General features: G+C 45.6%; 1 protein-coding gene across 1 annotated transcript; it reads left to right on the forward strand.

Moving 5' to 3' along the window:
• Positions 1–3,285: 3,285 nt before the first annotated feature.
• LOC129184125 (pinopsin-like) lies at positions 3,286–16,922 on the forward strand. Its single transcript, XM_054780601.1, has 4 exons — positions 3,286–3,550; positions 5,127–5,452; positions 13,592–13,825; positions 13,952–16,922. The coding sequence occupies exons 1-4, from the start codon at positions 3,331–3,333 to the stop codon at positions 14,153–14,155; spliced, it is 984 nt and encodes a 327-aa protein (XP_054636576.1). The 5' UTR covers positions 3,286–3,330; the 3' UTR covers positions 14,156–16,922.
• Positions 16,923–18,870: the final 1,948 nt, after the last annotated feature.

Here is an 18,870-nt window from a genome sequence, read left to right on the forward strand (position 1 = left end):
AAAGGGGTGTTTAGGAAGTCTAAAACAGGTTTTCTGTCTCACTATGAAAATATTCTTGTTCTTTCGCTCAACCCAAAGCTCATGACCGGAGCTGAGGGTAGGAATGTTTTACGACGGTGCAGTGCGGTGAGTGCATTACTCATTACGCTGTGCCGATCCACCTGTCGATCTCACGCTCCCACCCTCTCTTGCTCGTGAAGAGACCCTGAGGTACTTTCTCCTGACTCATCCGCCTGGGGCAAGACCTCCCTCCCAACCCCAAGGGCAGACCTAGAACACGCTGGAGGGATTATGTCTCACAGCTGGCCTGGGAAAGCCTTGTTATCCTCCCGGTGTAACCGGAGATCTTCCCTACTGAGACTGCTGCCCCCGCGACCCGGACGGAGGAAAATAAATGGATGGATGGATGGATGGATCAAGTGTTTCTCACTTTCTTTATAAAAAAAGGCTGCCACTTGCAGCTTTCTTTGGCTCATTTTGCAGCCATGATCAATAAGAAAAGCAGAGACTTGTGCTGTAAGTGCAGAGTCATCCACTGTGACTTCCTGTTTCCACGGTTAGCAAGCAAATAGGATGCTAGCAAGGACGTTTGGTGATAGAAGTACATGAAGAACACCACAAGACATGTGCCGTATCGTACACTAACTGCAAAATGTTGGCCTACATTTTGGATGTTAACAGAAAAAGACACTAAGCGAGCTTCCAGTGTACTGTGTGTTACACAACGTACACACAGTACACTGTGTCCACAGTATATACTACAGGATGTACACTGTGTACTTAGTGACAGCTGTTTAGTGTGCTTTGGAGACCAGAAAGTAAGAGGACATATCTCACTGCGAGATGTTCTGCTATCGGCACTGGTGAGCTGAAGTCAAACTAATGCTAGCTGCAGCATGTCTTTGTTGGCTTGTCTCGATGTTTCCCAGGCAGAAGTCAAATGAAAGCCACGTCTCTGACGCTCGCCTGCGGATGTTGACGCCTCCTGTCAGCCTGCCTCACGAGGAAGTCGTTGAGCACTCAGGTGGCAAGCGAACCTCAGCTGTTGCCAGCCCTGCGGGTCCTTCACGCCGGCGTCTCTTATTGTGAAAATCCACACAGACGGCTAGGGTGGGGGTATGTCCACAGCGCTGCATGTGGTAGAAGATGAAGCACGCCTGGTGAAAAGTCAGCTCCTCATCCCGAAAGCAGTGAAATTGTGTGTTTGCCGCAGTTGCTATGGTAACAGAGTGATGCTAGGTTAGCTTTGACTTACTGACAACATACTTGACCTAATTCAGCTGTACCGTGTGACCTGTAGGAGGTGGACTACAATTCAGTCAAGTGGAACCCACTTAGCATGTTTTTCGGTAAACGTACAACATCTACGGCAAAATTTTGCCTGGGTTAGCGTACGATACGGAACATGTCTTGTGGTGTTATTAATAAACTGTGTGCGTCACCAAACATCCTTGCTAGCATCCTGTTAGCTTGCTAACCGTGAAAACAGGAAGTCAGCTCTGTCTGTGATGTCATCAGTGGATGACTGTGTAGTTCTTTGCTCGCGAACAACACTTTTACCTTCATGGAAGAATGTGATCGTTGTCCGAGGCACCAAGTGGTAGCGAGGTCAGCTTCCTGTTTTGTGATGAATTGTGAGTTGCTTTTCTTATTGGTCACGGCTGCAAAAGAAGCCAAAATGGAGGCAAACTAAGTTGGAAGTGGCAGCATTTTGATGAAGGTGAGAAACACAGAACTGCTAGCAAAACAGGAAGGTGGTGTCCGTGTTCATCTCACTCCCACACGGTGTCTTTGGGAACAATCACAATCAATGACACCAACAAATACTTGAAGTATTAGTCGTGATACATGAGAACATGTCAGTCAGTATGCTGATGTTGTTCCATTTGCATATGATGAACATGCACTGTTACACATAAACTACAATGACATTGCTGAAGGCTAATCATTAGTAATGTGTGTGTGTGTGTGTGTGTGTGTGTGTTTCCGATTCCATTCCTGCTGCGAATCTGCAGGCACAAAACCAAAATAATCAGAAGGTGTGAACGTGTCAGACAGAGAAATGATGTGCACAATGTTCCACTTAGCAAGGAAGATCATCCAACATCTGCCAAGCTTTCATTGCTTGGCACTTGGAGCTCGTCAAGTTTCAAAGAACAATTCCATTCAATTCATGAAATGTCTTATTGGCGTTTTACCCACGTACTCTATGTACTGTATGTATGTACTGTAAGTACTGTAGGTACATATACTGATATTGTCCACCCATAGCAATACTGGCACCGATGCCAGGTGATGTGGTGTGATGAGCGAACACGTGATACCTCCAGCCAAACCCGCATCGACTCTTATCTCATTTTCCTGCCAGGAGACTTTGATGCCACCTCGTTATTACCTCCGCCAAGCACAACTACAGTCATCGCTCACTATTTTGCAGTTTTTCAAATAATAATGAATGAATGAATAATGGCTGTTTGGTGGTTGGCTGAGGTGTGATATTAGTGCAAACATGTCTTGCATCAGTAATCTGATTACATGATATTACATGACTTTCACGCTGCATGGAGGCTGGCGACTGAACCAGCAGAACCCAGACGGACACGCCACGGCTGACACGTGCCATGACATAGAGGCTGCTGGAAACGTTTGTGGAATTGATGACGTCAGTGAGTTCCTGCTGTAGATGCCTGCTTTTTCACACCCCCGGTTATTCTAAGAGAACATAAGTCTAACCCCCGAACTGGTGTGTGCCTGGGGGGAGGGGGTGACGTGTTGATGACGTGCCCACTCAGTATTTAAGAGCGTGGCTGCTGGGTACAAAGTATCAGTTACTATCAGCTTTTCTAAGGTAGTGCCAGGTACTTCATGGAGTAGTATGAGGTGTATCAGGTAATGTTGGCTAGTATTAAGTATTAGTGTAACGGATGCCAGCCTGTGAGGCTGTGCAAGTGTACGTTGGTCGTACACTTGCGGCCGACAGTCCGGGCTTTTAGTCGTGTGGTCAGCGCCCTCAACTCCCATTACGAAGGTCCGGTGTTCAAGCCCCGGTGCAGGCAGTGCCAAACAGGTCGGGTTACATTAGGAGGTAAGCTGAGGTGTCTGGTTGGGTTCTGAGAGCTGATGTCACCTGATGTGTGTGTATTTCCATCCCAGGTGCGCGCGCGCGCGCACACACGTGCGTTAGACTGGGTGACATGATGTTTTCAGAGGGGGCGGGCCTGACCCCTGACCTCCGGTTTGGGCCCGAACGAGCGGGACTGGACGTCTCCGCCGCAGGGCCAGCTGACGCGTGGCGGCCACCGTGCGGTGTCGCTGTTCTTGGGTTCCATCATGGTGTTTGGCGTCCTCAACAACATGTTGGTGCTGGTTCTGTTCTGCAAGTTCAAGACCCTGCGGACGCCCGTCAACGTGCTGCTGCTCAACATCAGCGTCAGCGACATGCTGGTCTGCACGTGCGGAACCACGCTCAGCTTCGCATCCAGTCTACGTGGCCGCTGGTTGTTTGGTCGGCTGGGATGCGTGTGGTACGGGTTCATCAACTCATGCTTTGGTAAGTCTATCTACTCTAGATCTACCTTCATGATGGTATTATGTATATTGTGATCAAGTTGTCATTTCTGGGACGTTAGTTTAGGGAAAAAGTCCAAATATGATGACAAAGTCATAACGTAACAAAAAGAAAAAGTACAACCAGCGCTTAAGAAGAAAGTTTAAATAGATGTAAAACTGAAAAAAAGCAGCTGTAATTTGACCAGAATAAAGTCAAAACATGAAGAGAAAAAAGTCATATTCTGGTAATATTATGAGGAAAAATAATGTCATTTTAGTAGCATGGAGTTGAAATATTGAAGAAAGAATATAATAAACAAAACGACAAATAAAGTTGTATGTTTGCAAAGTTAGGGTGCAGAAAAACCTCTCATGTTCCAGCAATAAAGTCAGAATATTATTGGAATAAAGTCATGACAAGAAGAACATTTGCAAGAACAAAGTTGAAATAGTTGGAACATTAAAACATTTTCCATATATGAATAAAGTCAAAATATGAAGAGAAATGAAAAGACAAATGTTATGTTCTAAATAGAAATCAAGTGGTAGTATGACGAGGAAAAATATCATTTTAGTAGCATAGAGCTGGAATATTCAAGAGAGATGTTTTATTGAAGTGTTAATCATATGACAAGCAAACATTACATTGAATAAAGTTGTCATTTCAGGAGAATAAAGCAGTAATATGAAGAACAATGTGAAACAAACACAGAATAAAGGTGGCATTTTTGGACAAATTTAGTCAGGGAAAAGGTCCTAACATTATGAGAAGAAAATGTACTAAGTATGTGGAAAAAGTAAGCAAAAATGGTAGCAAAAGATGAAAGAGTGAAGTAGATAGGAATAATATGGTTTGTCAGCTACCACATGACAAAACTGGAGGGCGGGGCGGAGCCGTGTGGTCTGCGAACTGACTCCGACACCAGTTTCATTTTCCATTCTCCTGGGGGTCCGTGTCGTCACGTCACAGGGCTTACACCTCCCATCAGAAAATAACAGGACATTTCAAGTGTTTGGAATCAAAACACAGGAGTCACTGTAGTCCTTGCCACTGCACATTACTTATATATTATAATAATATAAATGTCAAGGTGCCAAATGCAGAACGTGAAAATAAAGATGGCTCGCTGCAGGCTCGGGCTTTGTGGGGAGCTCGTAGCCAGGGGGGGGATGATCCATCTCACCACCAGTGAAAGATAAAGCCTACGTTGCAAATCAGTTTTAACTTCTTGCATGACTATACATGGCTTTACAGTCAAGCTAGTTAAGGGGCTCATTCGTTCCACAACAGCAAGCTAGCACGCTGACATTAACAGCAGGCCAGTATTTACACCCAAAACTGTGCTGTGGACATGAAATGAAACAAATACAACCTACAGACGTCCAGGCAGGTCTGACTTGTGCCTGAGTCTTCTTTTGTGACGGCCTCTCGGATTTTGGTGGAGTTGGGAGAAGTACAGCTTTGTGGTATTTAACCCACCAGCACCAGCAAGCTGGCACGCCCAAAACTTTGTTAGCTCCTCAAAATACAGCATGCTGCGTGAATGGTGGGTGTCTGGTGACTAATCTGCCCTCAGGTATCGTGTCCCTGGTGTCTCTGGCCCTGCTGTCCTACGAGCGCTACAGGACGCTGCTGGTGTACAACAAGCAAGCATTGGACTACAGGAAGCCTCTGCTAGCTGTGGGCGGGGCTTGGTTGTACTCTGTGGCGTGGACGTTGCCCCCACTGCTGGGCTGGAGCAGCTACGGGCCAGAGGGGGCCGGAACCAGCTGCTCCGTCTCCTGGACCGAGCCCACGTCTGGCTCGCGTTCCTACATCGTCTGTCTGTTTGTCTTCTGCCTGGGCGTACCCGTCCTCCTCATGGCGTACTGCTACAGCCGCTTGCTGCAGGCCGTCAAACAGGTGGGTCTCCATCGACCAATCACAAGACATCATGACATTTACCTTGCCAATCACCACCTTCGGCAAACTTTATTGTCACGTCTTCGGAGAGTTCTTTGCCATCAGGTGCCACGTAGAACTTCCAGTGAAGCACCACACCTGCTCCCCCGTCACATGACCCCGGGGTGGAAGAATGGCTAATTGGGCCTAATTAATACATACTTGACCATAATCCCTCGCCACTTTCAATTTCCACTTTTCAATCATACATTCATGAATAAATCTTGTGTTTCATGGTAGAAGATGGCCATTTATTAGTCACAAAAGGTGCCATTTATCAAATGTGATGTGGTTTTTTGAGCAAAATGAAGTATTTTCAAGCATAAACATGGCTAAATGAAGTGAAATACAAATGCTGTCATCCCTCACCACATTGTGTTTTTTCAAATCATGAATGAATGATGGCTGACTTTTGTGAGTACAAAATGATTCAGAGACAAGTGATACGTAGTACTGTGTGTCGCTAGGTGTCAGTAGTAATGTTACATTGATGAGGCATTAGCTTAACTTGCACTGCATGGAGTCAGCCATGGATGCAAAAACATATCCTCCCATCCCGTGTGGAAGTGGTTTAAAGTTTCTGGCTTCTTACCTGAAATTGGAATGAAGTTTTTGCCGATGAAATAGTATAATATGTGGTATTTCACTGGCATCATCCTCTCTTTCCTGTACAGGTTAGTGAGATTGTTAGCTGTCATACAAGTGTTCAATAATAAAGTCAATGTGGTGGTAGAAGTTCCCACTATTTATCATCCACCACATTGTACTGAGCAGCCACAACACACACGTTTGCTCTTCTCTGGTACTGTTACCTCTCTAGTACTTGTGTAGTACTGGTACTGTGGTGGTGGTGTAATAAAAATAATAATAATAATAATAATACATTTTACTTAGAAGCGCTTTTCTAAAAACTCAAGGCACTTTAGCCAGTGTGACCTGGAGGGGCGTGATTGGGAGGATCTGAACCCGTGTGGTGTGTTGTTGGACTTCTCCAGTTTGTCCATCACAAACACCATGTTCCAGCATAAGGATGTCCAGCAAATGCACATGGCACCAGGACACCCTAGGCCGCAGGTCTATGATGGACTTTGTACAATGTAGTCGTATCATCAGACCTGCGTCCACATGTTCTGACCACGCGGTTGAAGAGAGGGGCTGGGGCGCCGGGCTGGCTGGTGGGTGGGGCTTGATCATGCTTGCGGGTACTGCGGGCCTGGGTGGCGGGGTGGGAGTGGGGGGGCGGGTGCCCTAGGGCCGGCCCCGCTGGGGGGAGTTGTGCTCTGCTGGGCGCTTGGGTATTTGTCGCCGTTGCGCTTTGTGCTCTGCTGGGCCACTGTCTGTGTCCTCGCCTCCCCCGGTCTGTCTGCGGGCTTGTCGGGGGTGGAGCTCCGGGGCGCGGGTGGTGCGCTGTCGGCTCTGGTGGCATGTGGCTGGTCTGGCTTCTGGTGGTTTGTGGGGTCCGTCGGCTGGTCTGCTGCTGGTCTCGCCTTCTCGGCTCTGGTGCTTGGCCTCCGTGCGGCTTGGGGTGCAATGCTCCCGCTCCCTCTTCGGGGTTTGCTGGCCCGCGGGTGTCGGTTAGCGCTGTGTGGTGGTTCGCCTGGCTGCTCGCCTGTTTTCCCGCCCGCCTGCTCAGTTTCCCGCTTTCCTCCTCGCTGGCTCCTCTGTCTGCCTTTCTGGCGGCGTCCTACCGTTAGGAGGGTGTAGCCTGGTGTCTTCCTGCTCCCCGGCGGTCCGCGCTGTCCACGCCTGGGTTCTGGATTGTATGTCTGGTACCCCGTGGTCCCCGGCTCCGCTGCTCCTTGGGTTACCAACGGGGGATAGGGTGAGGCTTCCGGGTGTCGGGCAGTCGACCACTGTGTGCGTGTGTGTGTGCGTGTGTGTGCGCGCTTGGGTGCGTAGGATTGTGTATGCGCGCTTGGGTGCATAGGATTGTGTATGTGCGTGCGCGTGGGGGCGTAGGGGTCTGTATGTGCGTGCGTGTGGGTGCGTAGGAGTGTGTATGTGTGTGCGTGTGTGTACTTTTATTTATTGATTTATTTATTTTAGTTATTTGTTTTGGGGGGGGGGCATACAGGGGTTTGCTCCGTGGGTTCGGGTGCTGGGTGATATACATCTCTGCCGCCCCTTGCCTCCACCGTGTGGGTGGAGGGTGTGCCTCCTGCATCCCTGGGTGGGGCGGCCCTGTGTCGGGGGTCAGGCGGGGGTTGGCCCGGGGCGGGCCGGGCTCCGCTCCCTGGGGGCGAGGGTGGCGGTGGGCGGGGATTGGCGCTTCCGGCGCGGGCTGGTTTCTTTCCGATTGTGGGGGCGTCTCTGGGCCTGCCGGTTTGTGGCCCCCGGTATTCGTCTGCCTTTCTGGGGTGTGATCTCTCGCTGGTCTCAGGGGTTTGGCAGACCTCCGGCCCGCCGGCACCCTGTCCTTGGCTGGGATTACCTCTCTTCGGCCCCTTGCGGGTCTTCCCGGGGGGGAGGGCTCTCTGGGCTGGCTCTTGGGGCACTGATCTTTGTGCTGCCTGCCCCTGTGGGCCTGGTGGCCTTCTGGCGGCGGGGGCTCGGCCTGGCTATTTGGGACGGGGCTCTCTGGGAGGTGGAAGACGGCCCCTTTCCTTTCATGCATTCTCAGTGACAATTACACGCCCACACATTCTTGCGACTTTATATACAGACCCTTTCCAAAAAATTAGAATGTCATGGAAAAGTTGTTTAATTTCCATAATTCCATTCAAAAAGTTAAACTTTCATAGATTATAGATTCAGGGCCCACAATTGAAACGATTTCAAGTGTTTATTTGTTTATTTTTACGTAATTTGGGCTTCCAGCTCATAAAACCCACGAAAACAGGAATTCAAAAAATTAGAATACTGTGAAGAAATCACCATTTACTTCTCAGTTTTTGCAGGAAAAAAAAGAAAGAATTTAGGATCACATCAAATCAATCAAAATATGGTACTTTCAAAACGATATGTCCATCTTCAATCCTTGGTTGGGAATCCCTTTGCCTTAATCACTGCCTCGATGCCACGTGGCATTGAAGCAATCAGCCTGTGGCATTGCCTGGGAGTTATGGAAGCCCAGATTTCCTTGATGCTTGCTGTCAGCTCTTCTTTGTTGTTGGGTCTGGTGCCCCTCATTTTCCTCTTGAGAATACCCCATAGATTCTCAATGGGGTTTAGGTCCGGTGAGTTGGCTGGCCAGTCAAGCACTGTGATGGCATGGGCATCAAACCAGGTTTTGGTGCTTCTGGCGGTATGGGCAGGGGCCAGGTCCTGCTGGAAGATGAAATCTGCATCTCCATACAGATCCTCAGCAGAAGGAATCATGAAGTCCTCTCAAACATTCTGGTAGACTGTTGCGGTGACCTTGGATTTAAGAAAGCAGAGTTTACCAACACCTGCACCGGACATTGCTCCCCAAATCATGACGGACTGTGGATATTTCACACTGGACCTCAGGCAGCTTGGGTTCTGTTCCTCACCCATCTTCCTCCAAACCCTTGGACCTTGATTCCCAAATGAAAGGCACACTTTACTTCCATCGGAAAAGAGGACCTTGGACCACTGGCCAACAGTCCAGTCCTTCTTCTCCTTGGCCCAGTGGAGACGCTTCCTACGTTGGCTCAGGTTCAGAAGTGGCTTGACCCGAGGAACCCGACAGTTGTAGCCCATCTCCCGGATGCGTCTGAATGTGGTGGTTTTTGAAGTTGTGACTCCCGCCTCATTCCACTCTTTCTGGAATCTCTGCCAGATTCTTGAATCTTTCCTGTTTAATAATCCGCTGAAGCCCAAAGTCATCTCTTTTGCTGGCGCATCTTCTCCTGCCACATTTTGCCCTTCCTCTAGACTTTCCGTTGATATGCTTGGACACAGCACTCTGTGAACAACCAGCCTCCTTAGCTATGAACAATTGTGGCTTACCCATCCTATGGAGGGTATCAATGATGGTCTTCTGGCCAGTTGTCATGTCTGCAGTCTTCCCCATATTGAACCGAACTGAGACAATTGAACCAAACTGAAGCAATTTAATGACACCTGGGGAAGCCTGTGCAGGTGATTTGAGTTTAGTAGATGATTAGTGTGTGACACTCAGTTTAAAACATTCATGCCCTGCAAAATTTGGGCTGATTTCTTCACAGTATTCAAATTTTTTGAATTCCTGTTTTCGTGGGTTTAATGAGCTGGAAGCCCAAATTATGTAAAAATAAACAAATAAATACTTGAAATCGTTTCAATTGTGGGCCCTGAATCTATAATCTATGAAAGTTTAACTTTTTGAATGGAATTATGGAAATTAAACAACTTTTCCATGACATTCAAATTTTTTGGAAAGGGTCTGTATATGAAGTCTTCCCCACATACAGAGATACCTGTACATATGCACACTCACAGTACATACGTACTTCCCCACATTACTCACTGAGTTAACCAGGGTGTTATTATGTTGTTGGTTTTATTACAGCGACGGTGATGTCAGCAGTAAGGCTATAGTTTTTTTTTTACAATGATGTGCATTACAGTAATTATCATTCTGTTCACTATCATAGATAATCATTTCATTACCACTATTATGTGTGACTGTTTCAATGCAGTATTGTCATTGTTATCACTATCATAGTTCATCATTTCATGACTACTATTATGTGTGACTGTTTCAATGCAGTATTGCCATTGTGATCACTATCATCGTTCATCATTTCATCACTACTACAAGTATTATGTGTGACTGTTTCAATGCAGTATTATCATTGTGATCACTATCATAGTTCATCATTTCATGACTACTATTATGTGTGACTGTTTCAATGCAGTATTATCATTGTGATCACTATCATAGTTCATCATTTCATTACTACTATTATGTGTGATTGTCATTGACAGCGTTGTCACTGTGGTTGTTGATATTGTTTTGTCCTTTGTCCTTATGTCCTTGTTCGTCTTTATAGTTGTCACAGACATTTATTTGCTGATGTCATTCTGTATGTTTCTGTTGTCCTGTTCCTGTTGTCACAATTGTTGTTGCTGCTGTTGTCCTTGTCTCTTGTCTCTCTTTTTTTTTGTCCCCCTCTCATCCCCGCACCCCTCCCCACACTTCTCCCTGGCAGAGTAAATCTGTTGAGCACTTGACGGCGTTTAGATCTACAATTCGATCTGCTTTAAAGGCTGGACAGGACAGGGGTAAAAAGAAAAAAAAATAAGAGAGGGGCTGAGCTGTCAACTGATCACCACCTGGCGATGAGTTGGATTAGATGGTGGGGGAGGATGCCGGACAGACCTGGCAGACCCAAACGTGTAGTGAGGGTATGTTGAGAGCATCTGGCAGAGTCTCCTGTTCGTGAAGTCTTCAACTGTCACTCCGGCAGAGCTTCTGCATCCCGGGGGAGCATGAGGACATCGAGTCCAAATGGACCGCATTCCGTGCCTCCGTTGCTGGAGTAGCCGATTGGAGCTGCGGCCGCAAGGCGGTCATTGCCAGTCGTGGCGGCAAGCCCCGAACCCGATGGTGGACACCAGAGGTCAGGCATGCCATCAAGATGAAGGAGTCCAATCAAGCATGGATGGCTTGTGGGACTCCTGAATCGGCAGGCCAAGCGGCACACGGCTTCGGCGGTGGTCGCGGCGAAAACCCGGGTGTGGGAGGAGTTCGGTGAGGCTCCTCCCACACCCGACTTTCAGTCATCCTCGAAGAGGTTCTGGCAAACCATCCAATGCCTCAGAAAGGGGAAGCAGTGGCCGGTCCACACTGTTTACCATGGAGACCGCTGACATGCCTCTTCAACATTGCGTGGAAGTCGGTAACAGTACCTCTGGATTGGCAGCCCGCGGTGGTGGTCCCCCTCTTTTAGATGGGTGACTGGAGGGTGTGTTCCAACTATAGGGGATCACACTCCCTGGGAAAGTCTATTCCAGGGTGCTGGAGAGAAGGGAACCACCGTTCGTCCAACCTAGGCTACAGGAGATGCAATGTGGTTTTGGTCCTGGTCGTGGAACACTGGACCAGCTCTACACCCTTGCAAGGATCCCTTCGCATCTGGTCTCTGCTATTTGCAGACGATGTGGTCCTGATGGCCTCATCGGGCTGTGACCTGCAGCGTTTACTGGGACGGTTTGCATCTGAGTGTGAAGCTTCTGGGATGAGACTCAGCACCTCCAAATCTGAGGCCATGGTTGTCAGTCGGTAAAGAGTGGATTGCTCCCTCCGGGTTGTGAATGAGGTCCTGCACCAGGTGGAGGAGTTCAAGTATCTCGGGGTCTTGTTCACGAGTTAGGGAAGGTCGGAGCGTGAGGTCGATAGGCGGATCAGCGCAGAGTCTGCAGTAATGCGGTCGCTGTACCGGATCGTTGTGGTGAAGAGAGAGCTGAGCTGAAGGCAAAGCTCTCAATTTACATCCCCCATCTATGTTCCCACGCTCACAAATGGTCATGAGCTTTGGGTCGTGACCGAAAGAACGAGATCGCGGATACAAGCGGCTGAAATGTTTCCTTCGTAGGGTAGCTGGACAGGATGAGGAGCTCAGAGTAGAGCTGCGGCTCCTTCACATCGAGAGGAGCCAGTTGAGGTGGCTCGGGCATCTGGTTCGGATGCTTCCCGGACGACGCCCTGGTGAGGTGTTCTGGGCATGCCCAGCCGGGAGAAGGCCCCGGGGAAGACCTAGGACACGCTGGAGGGATTATGTCTCACAGGGAATGCCTTGGTGTCCTCCCGGTGGAACTGGAGGAGGTGGCCAGAGATCTTCCTTACTGAGACTGCTGCCCCCACGACCCGGACCCAGATAAGCAGAAGAAAATGGGTGGATTCGTGATTAGTTATGAGTTAATAAGTTAGGTGTTATGAGTGAATGAGTTATTAGTTATGAGTTAATAAGTTAGGTGTTATGAGTGAATGAGTTATTAGTTATGAGTTAATAAGTTAGGTGTTATGAGTGAATGAGTTATTATTTATGAGTCAATAAGTTAGGTGTTATGAGTGAATGAGTTATGAGTCAATAACTTACGTGTTATGACTGTATGAGTTATTAGTTATGAGTTAATAAGTTAGGTTTTATGAGTGAATGAGTTATTAGTTATGAGTTAATAAATTAGGTGTTATGAGTGAATGATTGATTAGTTATGAGTTAATAAGTTAGGTGTTATGAGTAAATGAGTTATTAGTTATGTGTTAATAAGATAGGTGTTTTGAGTGAATGATTATTAGTTATGAATTCATAAGTTAGGTGTTATGAGTGAATGAGTTATTAGTTATGAGTTAATAAGTTAGGTGTTATGAGTGAATGAGTTATTATTTATGAGTCAATAAGTTAGGTGTTATGAGTGAATGAGATATGAGTCAATAACTTACATGTTATGACTGTATGAGTTATTAGTTATGAGTTAATAAATTAGGTGTTATGAGTGAATGATTAGTTATGAGTTAATAAGTTAGGTGTTATGAGTGAATGAGTTATTAGTAATGAGTTAATAAGTTAGGTGTTTTGAGTGAATGATTATTAGTTATGAATTCATAAGTTAGGTGTTATGAGTGAAAGAGTTCTTAGTTATGAGTTAATAAGTTAGGTGTTATGAGTGAATGATTGATTAGTTATGAGTTAATAAGTTAGGTTTTATGAATGAATGAGTTATTAGTTATGAGTTAATAAGTTAGGTGTTATGAGTGAATGAGTTATTAGTTATGAGTTAATAAGTTAGGTGTTATGAGTGAATGAGTTATTAGTTATGAGTTAATAAGTTAGGGGTTATGAGTGAATGAGTTATTATTTATGAGTCAATAAGTTAGGTGTTATGAGTGAATGAGATATGAGTCAATAACTTACATGTTATGACTGTATGAGTTATTAGTTATGAGTTAATAAATTAGGTGTTATGAGTGAATGATTGATTAGTTATGAGTTAATAAGTTAGGTGTTATGAGTGAATGAGTTATTAGTAATGAGTTAATAAGTTAGGTGTTTTGAGTGAATGATTTATTAGTTATGAATTCATTAATTAGGTGTTATGAGTGAATGAGTTATTATTTATGAATTAATAAGTTAGGGGTTATGAGTGAATGAGTTATTAGTTATGAGTTAATAAGTTAGGTGTTATGAGTGAATGAGTTATTTGTGTTGTCAGGTGGGGAGAATTCGGCGTAGTGCGGCAAGGCGGCGTGAGTTCCACGTCCTGCTCATGGTCGCGGTTACGGTGGTGTGCTTCCTCCTCTGCTGGATGCCGTACGGCGTGGTCGCCATGATGGCCACGTTCGGCCAGCCGGGTGTCATCAGCCCGGTGGTGAGCGCGGTGGCGTCCATCCTGGCCAAGAGCAGCACCGTGTTCAACCCTGTCATCTACATCCTGATGAACAAGCAGGCAAGCGTCCACATTCACGGCCGTTAACCTGCTAGTAGCCGTTAGCATAGCATCTGGCTACACTCACCTGCTAACTCCAATGAAGAAATGGGCTCAACTGCACACGGCTTTCTTTGTCCTCCCTAGTTCTACCGCTGCTTCCTGATCCTCTTCCACTGCCGCCACCACCTGATGGAGAACGGACACTCCGCCCCATCCAGAACAACCGTAATCAATCTTCACCCTGTGGTTGGGGACTACAGCCCTGCCCAAGCCGTCAACACTGCTGGAGTCTTGATCAAACCTTGGAACACAGCAGGCACCAGTGCCACCGCATCAGGAAAAGATTAACCACCTGACAACACAAACGCCTGACATAATGACAACATGAGCACCTGAGAACATGCATGCCTGGTGTAATGACAACATGAACGCCTGACAACATGAATGCCTGGTGTAATAACAACATGAACACATGACAACATGTACGCCAGGTGTAATGACAACATGAACACATGACAACATGAATGCCTGGTGTAATAACAACATGAACACATGACAACATGTACACCAGGTGTAATGACAACATGAACGCCTGACAACATGAATGCCTGGTGTAATAACAACATGAACACATGACAACATGTACGCCAGGTGTAACGACAACATGAACGCATGACAACATGAATGCCTGGTGTAATGACAACATGAGCACCTGAGAACATGCATGCCTGGTGTAATGACAACATGAACGCATGACAACATGAATGCCTGGTGTAATGACAACATGAACGCCTGACAACATGAATGTCTGGTGTAATGACAACATGAACGCATGACAACATGAATGCCTAGTGTAATGACAACATGAACGCCTGACAACATGAATGTCTGGTGTAATGACAACATGAACGCATGACAACATGAATGCCTGGTGTAATGACAACATGAACACATGACAACATGTACGACAGGTGTAATAACAACATGAATGGCTGACAACATGAATGCCAGGTGTAGCGACAACATGAACACATGATAACATGAATGCCTGGTGTAATGACAACATGAATGCCTGACAACATGAATGCCAGGTGTAATGACAACATGAACATATGACAACATGAATGCCTGGTGTAATGACAACATGAACACATGACAACATGTACGCCAGGTGTAATGACAACATGAGCACCTGAGAACATGCATGCCTGGTGTAATGACAACATGAATGCCCGGTGTAATGACAACATGAACGCCTGACAACATGAATGCCTGGTGTAATGACAACATGAACGCATGACAACATGAATGCCTGGTGTAATGACAACATGAACACATGACAACATGTACGCCTGACAACATGAATGTCTGGTGTAATGACAACATGAACGCATGACAACATGAACGCCTGGTGTAATGACAACATGAATGCCTGGTGTAATGACAACATGAACGCCTGGTGTAATAACAACATGAATGGCTGACAACATGAACACCTGACAACATGAATGTCTAGTGTAATGACAACATGAACACCTGACAACATGAACGCCTGGTGTAATGACAACATGAATGCCTGGTGTAATGACAACATGAACGCCTGGTGTAATGACAACTTGAACCCATTACAACATGAATGCCTGGTGTAATGACAACATGAAATCCTGACAACATGAATACAAGGTGTAATGACAACATGAACATATGACAACATGAATGCCTGGTGTAATAACAACATGAACACATGATAACATGAATGCCTGACAGCATGAATGCCAGGTGTAATGACAACTTGAACACATGACAACATGAATGCCTGGTGAAATGACAACATGAATGCCTGGTGTAATGACATGAACGCCTGGTGTAATAACAACATGAACACATGACAACATGAATGCCTGGTGTAATGACAACATGAACGCCTGGTGTAATGACAACATGAACACATGACAACATGAACACCTGGTGTAATAACAACATTAATGGCTGACAACATGAACACCTGACAACATGAATGCCTGGTGTAATAACAACATGAACACCTGACAACATGAATGTCTAGTGTAATGACAACATGAACACCTGACAACATGAACGCCTGGTGTAATGACAACATGAACGCCTGGTGTAATGACAACTTGAATCCATTACAACATGAATGCCTGGTGTAATGACAACATGAAATCCTGACAACATGAATACAAGGTGTAATGACAACATGAACATATGACAACATGAATGCCTGGTGTAATAACAACATGAACACATGATAACATGAATGCCTGACAGCATGAATGCCAGGTGTAATGACAACTACATGACAACATGAATGCCTGGTGAAATGACAACATGAATGCCTGGTGTAATGACAACATGAACACCTGGTGTAATAACAACATGAACACATGACAACATGAACGCCTGGTGTAATGACAACATGAACACATGACAACATGAATGCCTGGTGTAATGACAACATGAACGCCTGGTGTAATGACAACATGAACACATGACAACATGAATGCCTGGTGTAATGACAACATGAACGCCTGGTGCAATGACAACATGAATGCCTGGTGTAATGACAACATGAACGCCTGGTGTAATAACAACATGAACACATGACAACATGAATGCCTGGTGTAATGACAACATGAACGCCTGGTGTAATAACAACATGAACACATGACAACATGAATGCCTGGTGTAATGACAACATGAACGCCTGGTGTAATAACAACATGAACACATGACAACATGAATGCCTGGTGTAATGACAACATGAACGCCTGGTGTAATAACAACATGAACACATGACAACATGAACGCCTGGTGTAATGACAACGCAAACACTTTGTGAACACCAGACAGCGACTCAGACAAGCAGCGGCCTCACGAGGTAACTTGCATTCATGTGAAAGCGTTGAAGTTTGGCGGGAACATTTGACCAAAAGTGTCCTTTACGCTGAAGGTCGGTGCGGTGGTGATTTGAGCAGGTGTTGGTGTCTCAGGATAATTGATTGTTGATCATTTGACGTTCGATTGTGAATCAATGTCAGTGTTCCTCTTGTGAAGTCCATCTGACGTGCTTATAAAAGCTAGAATAATTCCCTCACACCACTAAAGATACGTAGGCCTCATCACACACGGACAGATGGAATCTACCAATCAGGCAATGACAACGTGAACCACGACATAGAAAGTTACGGGAATAAAGTCATCTTATGAGAAGAAATTGCAGAAATTTAAAAAAGTAGCTGCAATTTGACAAAAATAAAGTCCAAATATTACCAGAAAAAAGTGGTAATTAAAATAATGTCATTTTAGTAGCATAGAGTTGAAATATTAAACGCAAGACATGTTTTCTAAGCTGTAATACGAAAACAAAAACAAATAAAGTACGTTTTGGCAAATTAGGGGCAAAGTTATGTTATGTAATGTTCCAACAGGAAAGTGCAAAGATTATGGGAATAAAGTCATAATTACAAGAAGAAAACTTACAAGAAAGTGGAAAAACAACAGCACAAATAAAAGCAAACAGTTGTCATTTTATTACAATGAACATAGAAAAAGTCTGATGAGTAGCATAGAGTGGAAATACTAAATTAAGAATCTGTAATTATTTGATAGTCCTGAGTGTGAGAAGAGTGTCACCATTTCCATGTCAGCCTCGCACTCTTCTGTGTCGCTTTCCATCGACACCACACTACAAAGTCACTCGGCGCCGTCATCAACACATTTTGAAACAAATAGATATTAAATTCGCTTTGTATCCTACAGGACATCACTTGAATCTTGTCCTGAAGCTCCCATCCATGAGTTGGAAAGTTTTCATCATTGGAAGCCGTGGTATGAGTGGAGGTGGTCCAACCCAGTCATCAATGTACCGATGAAGACACTCCCCATATCGGATGAAAAAGCAGCATTTTCACAGACGTCCCCAAAGACTCTCCTAATCGAGCGCGCACACACAGTGTTAGCTATTACCCTCGCTTATTCCGGGAATTGTAACATTCCTGCTAGTGGGATCCTTATTGATTGATTGATTAGATTCAAGATTCAAGTTTCAAGAGTTTTATTGTCATATGCATAGTAAAACAGGTAGTTCTGCTATGCAATGAAATTCTTATTCTGTTCATTCTCCCAAGAAAAGAAAGAAAACACAAGAAAAAGAATAAGAACATAAGAAACATAAATACCAATAAATTAAGCAAGAACAACAGAAAAGACATTAATACAGATAAATAATACAAATAAGTAAGTAAATAAATAAATAAGTAAGTAAATAAATAAATCCATTCATCCATTTTCTATACCGCTTCTTCCTCATTAGGGTCGCAGGGGCATGCTGGAGCCTATCCCAGCTGACTTCGGGCGACAGGCGGGGTACACCCTGGACTGGTCGCCAGCCAATCGCAGGGCACATATAGACAAACAACCATTCACACTCACATTCATACCTATGGGCAATTTAGAGTCTCCAATTAACCTCACCTGCATGTTTTTTTTGGAATGTGGGCGGAAGCTGGAGTAAAACCCACGCGCACACGGGGAGAACATGCAAACTCCACACAGAAATGCCCAGGGGAGAATCCAACCCAGGTCTTCCCATCTCCAGGCTGTTACTGTGTTGGCCAACGTGCTAACAACTAGACCACCGAGCAGCCTAAATAAATTTAAATAAATAAATAAAGTGCTATGAGTGTGTGCGTGTGTTGCTTGCAGCGCGTGTGAGTGCTTCGTTGAGAAGCCTGATGGCCTGTGGGTAAAAGCTGTTTGCCAGCCTTGTGGTCCTGGACTTCAAACTCCTGTAGCGTCTGCCTGACGGTAGGAGTGTGAATAATGAGTGTTGTGGATGTGTGCTGTCCTTGATGAGGTTGTGTGTTCTGCGTAGGACTCTAGTTTTATAAATGTCTTGCAGTGAGGGGAGGGCTGCCCCAACAATGTTTTGTGAGGTCTTGATCACCTGCTGGAGTGCCTTCCTATCACGTGTTGTACAGTTACCGTACCAAACAGTGATGGAGGCGGTAAGGACACTTTCCATAGTGCATCTGTAGAAG

Source organism: Dunckerocampus dactyliophorus, chromosome 1, assembly GCF_027744805.1.
Source record: "Dunckerocampus dactyliophorus isolate RoL2022-P2 chromosome 1, RoL_Ddac_1.1, whole genome shotgun sequence".
Taxonomy (NCBI): Eukaryota; Metazoa; Chordata; class Actinopteri; order Syngnathiformes; family Syngnathidae; genus Dunckerocampus; species Dunckerocampus dactyliophorus.

Coding starts and splice junctions, on each gene's coding strand:
- LOC129184125 (XM_054780601.1), top strand. CDS start 3,331: ATGGTGTTTGGCGTCCTCAACAACATGTTGGTGCTGGTTCTGTTCTGC. Junction 3,551..5,126: donor GTTCATCAACTCATGCTTTG/GTAAGTCTATCT, acceptor ATCTGCCCTCAG/GTATCGTGTCCCTGGTGTCT. Junction 5,453..13,591: donor TGCTGCAGGCCGTCAAACAG/GTGGGTCTCCAT, acceptor TTGTGTTGTCAG/GTGGGGAGAATTCGGCGTAG.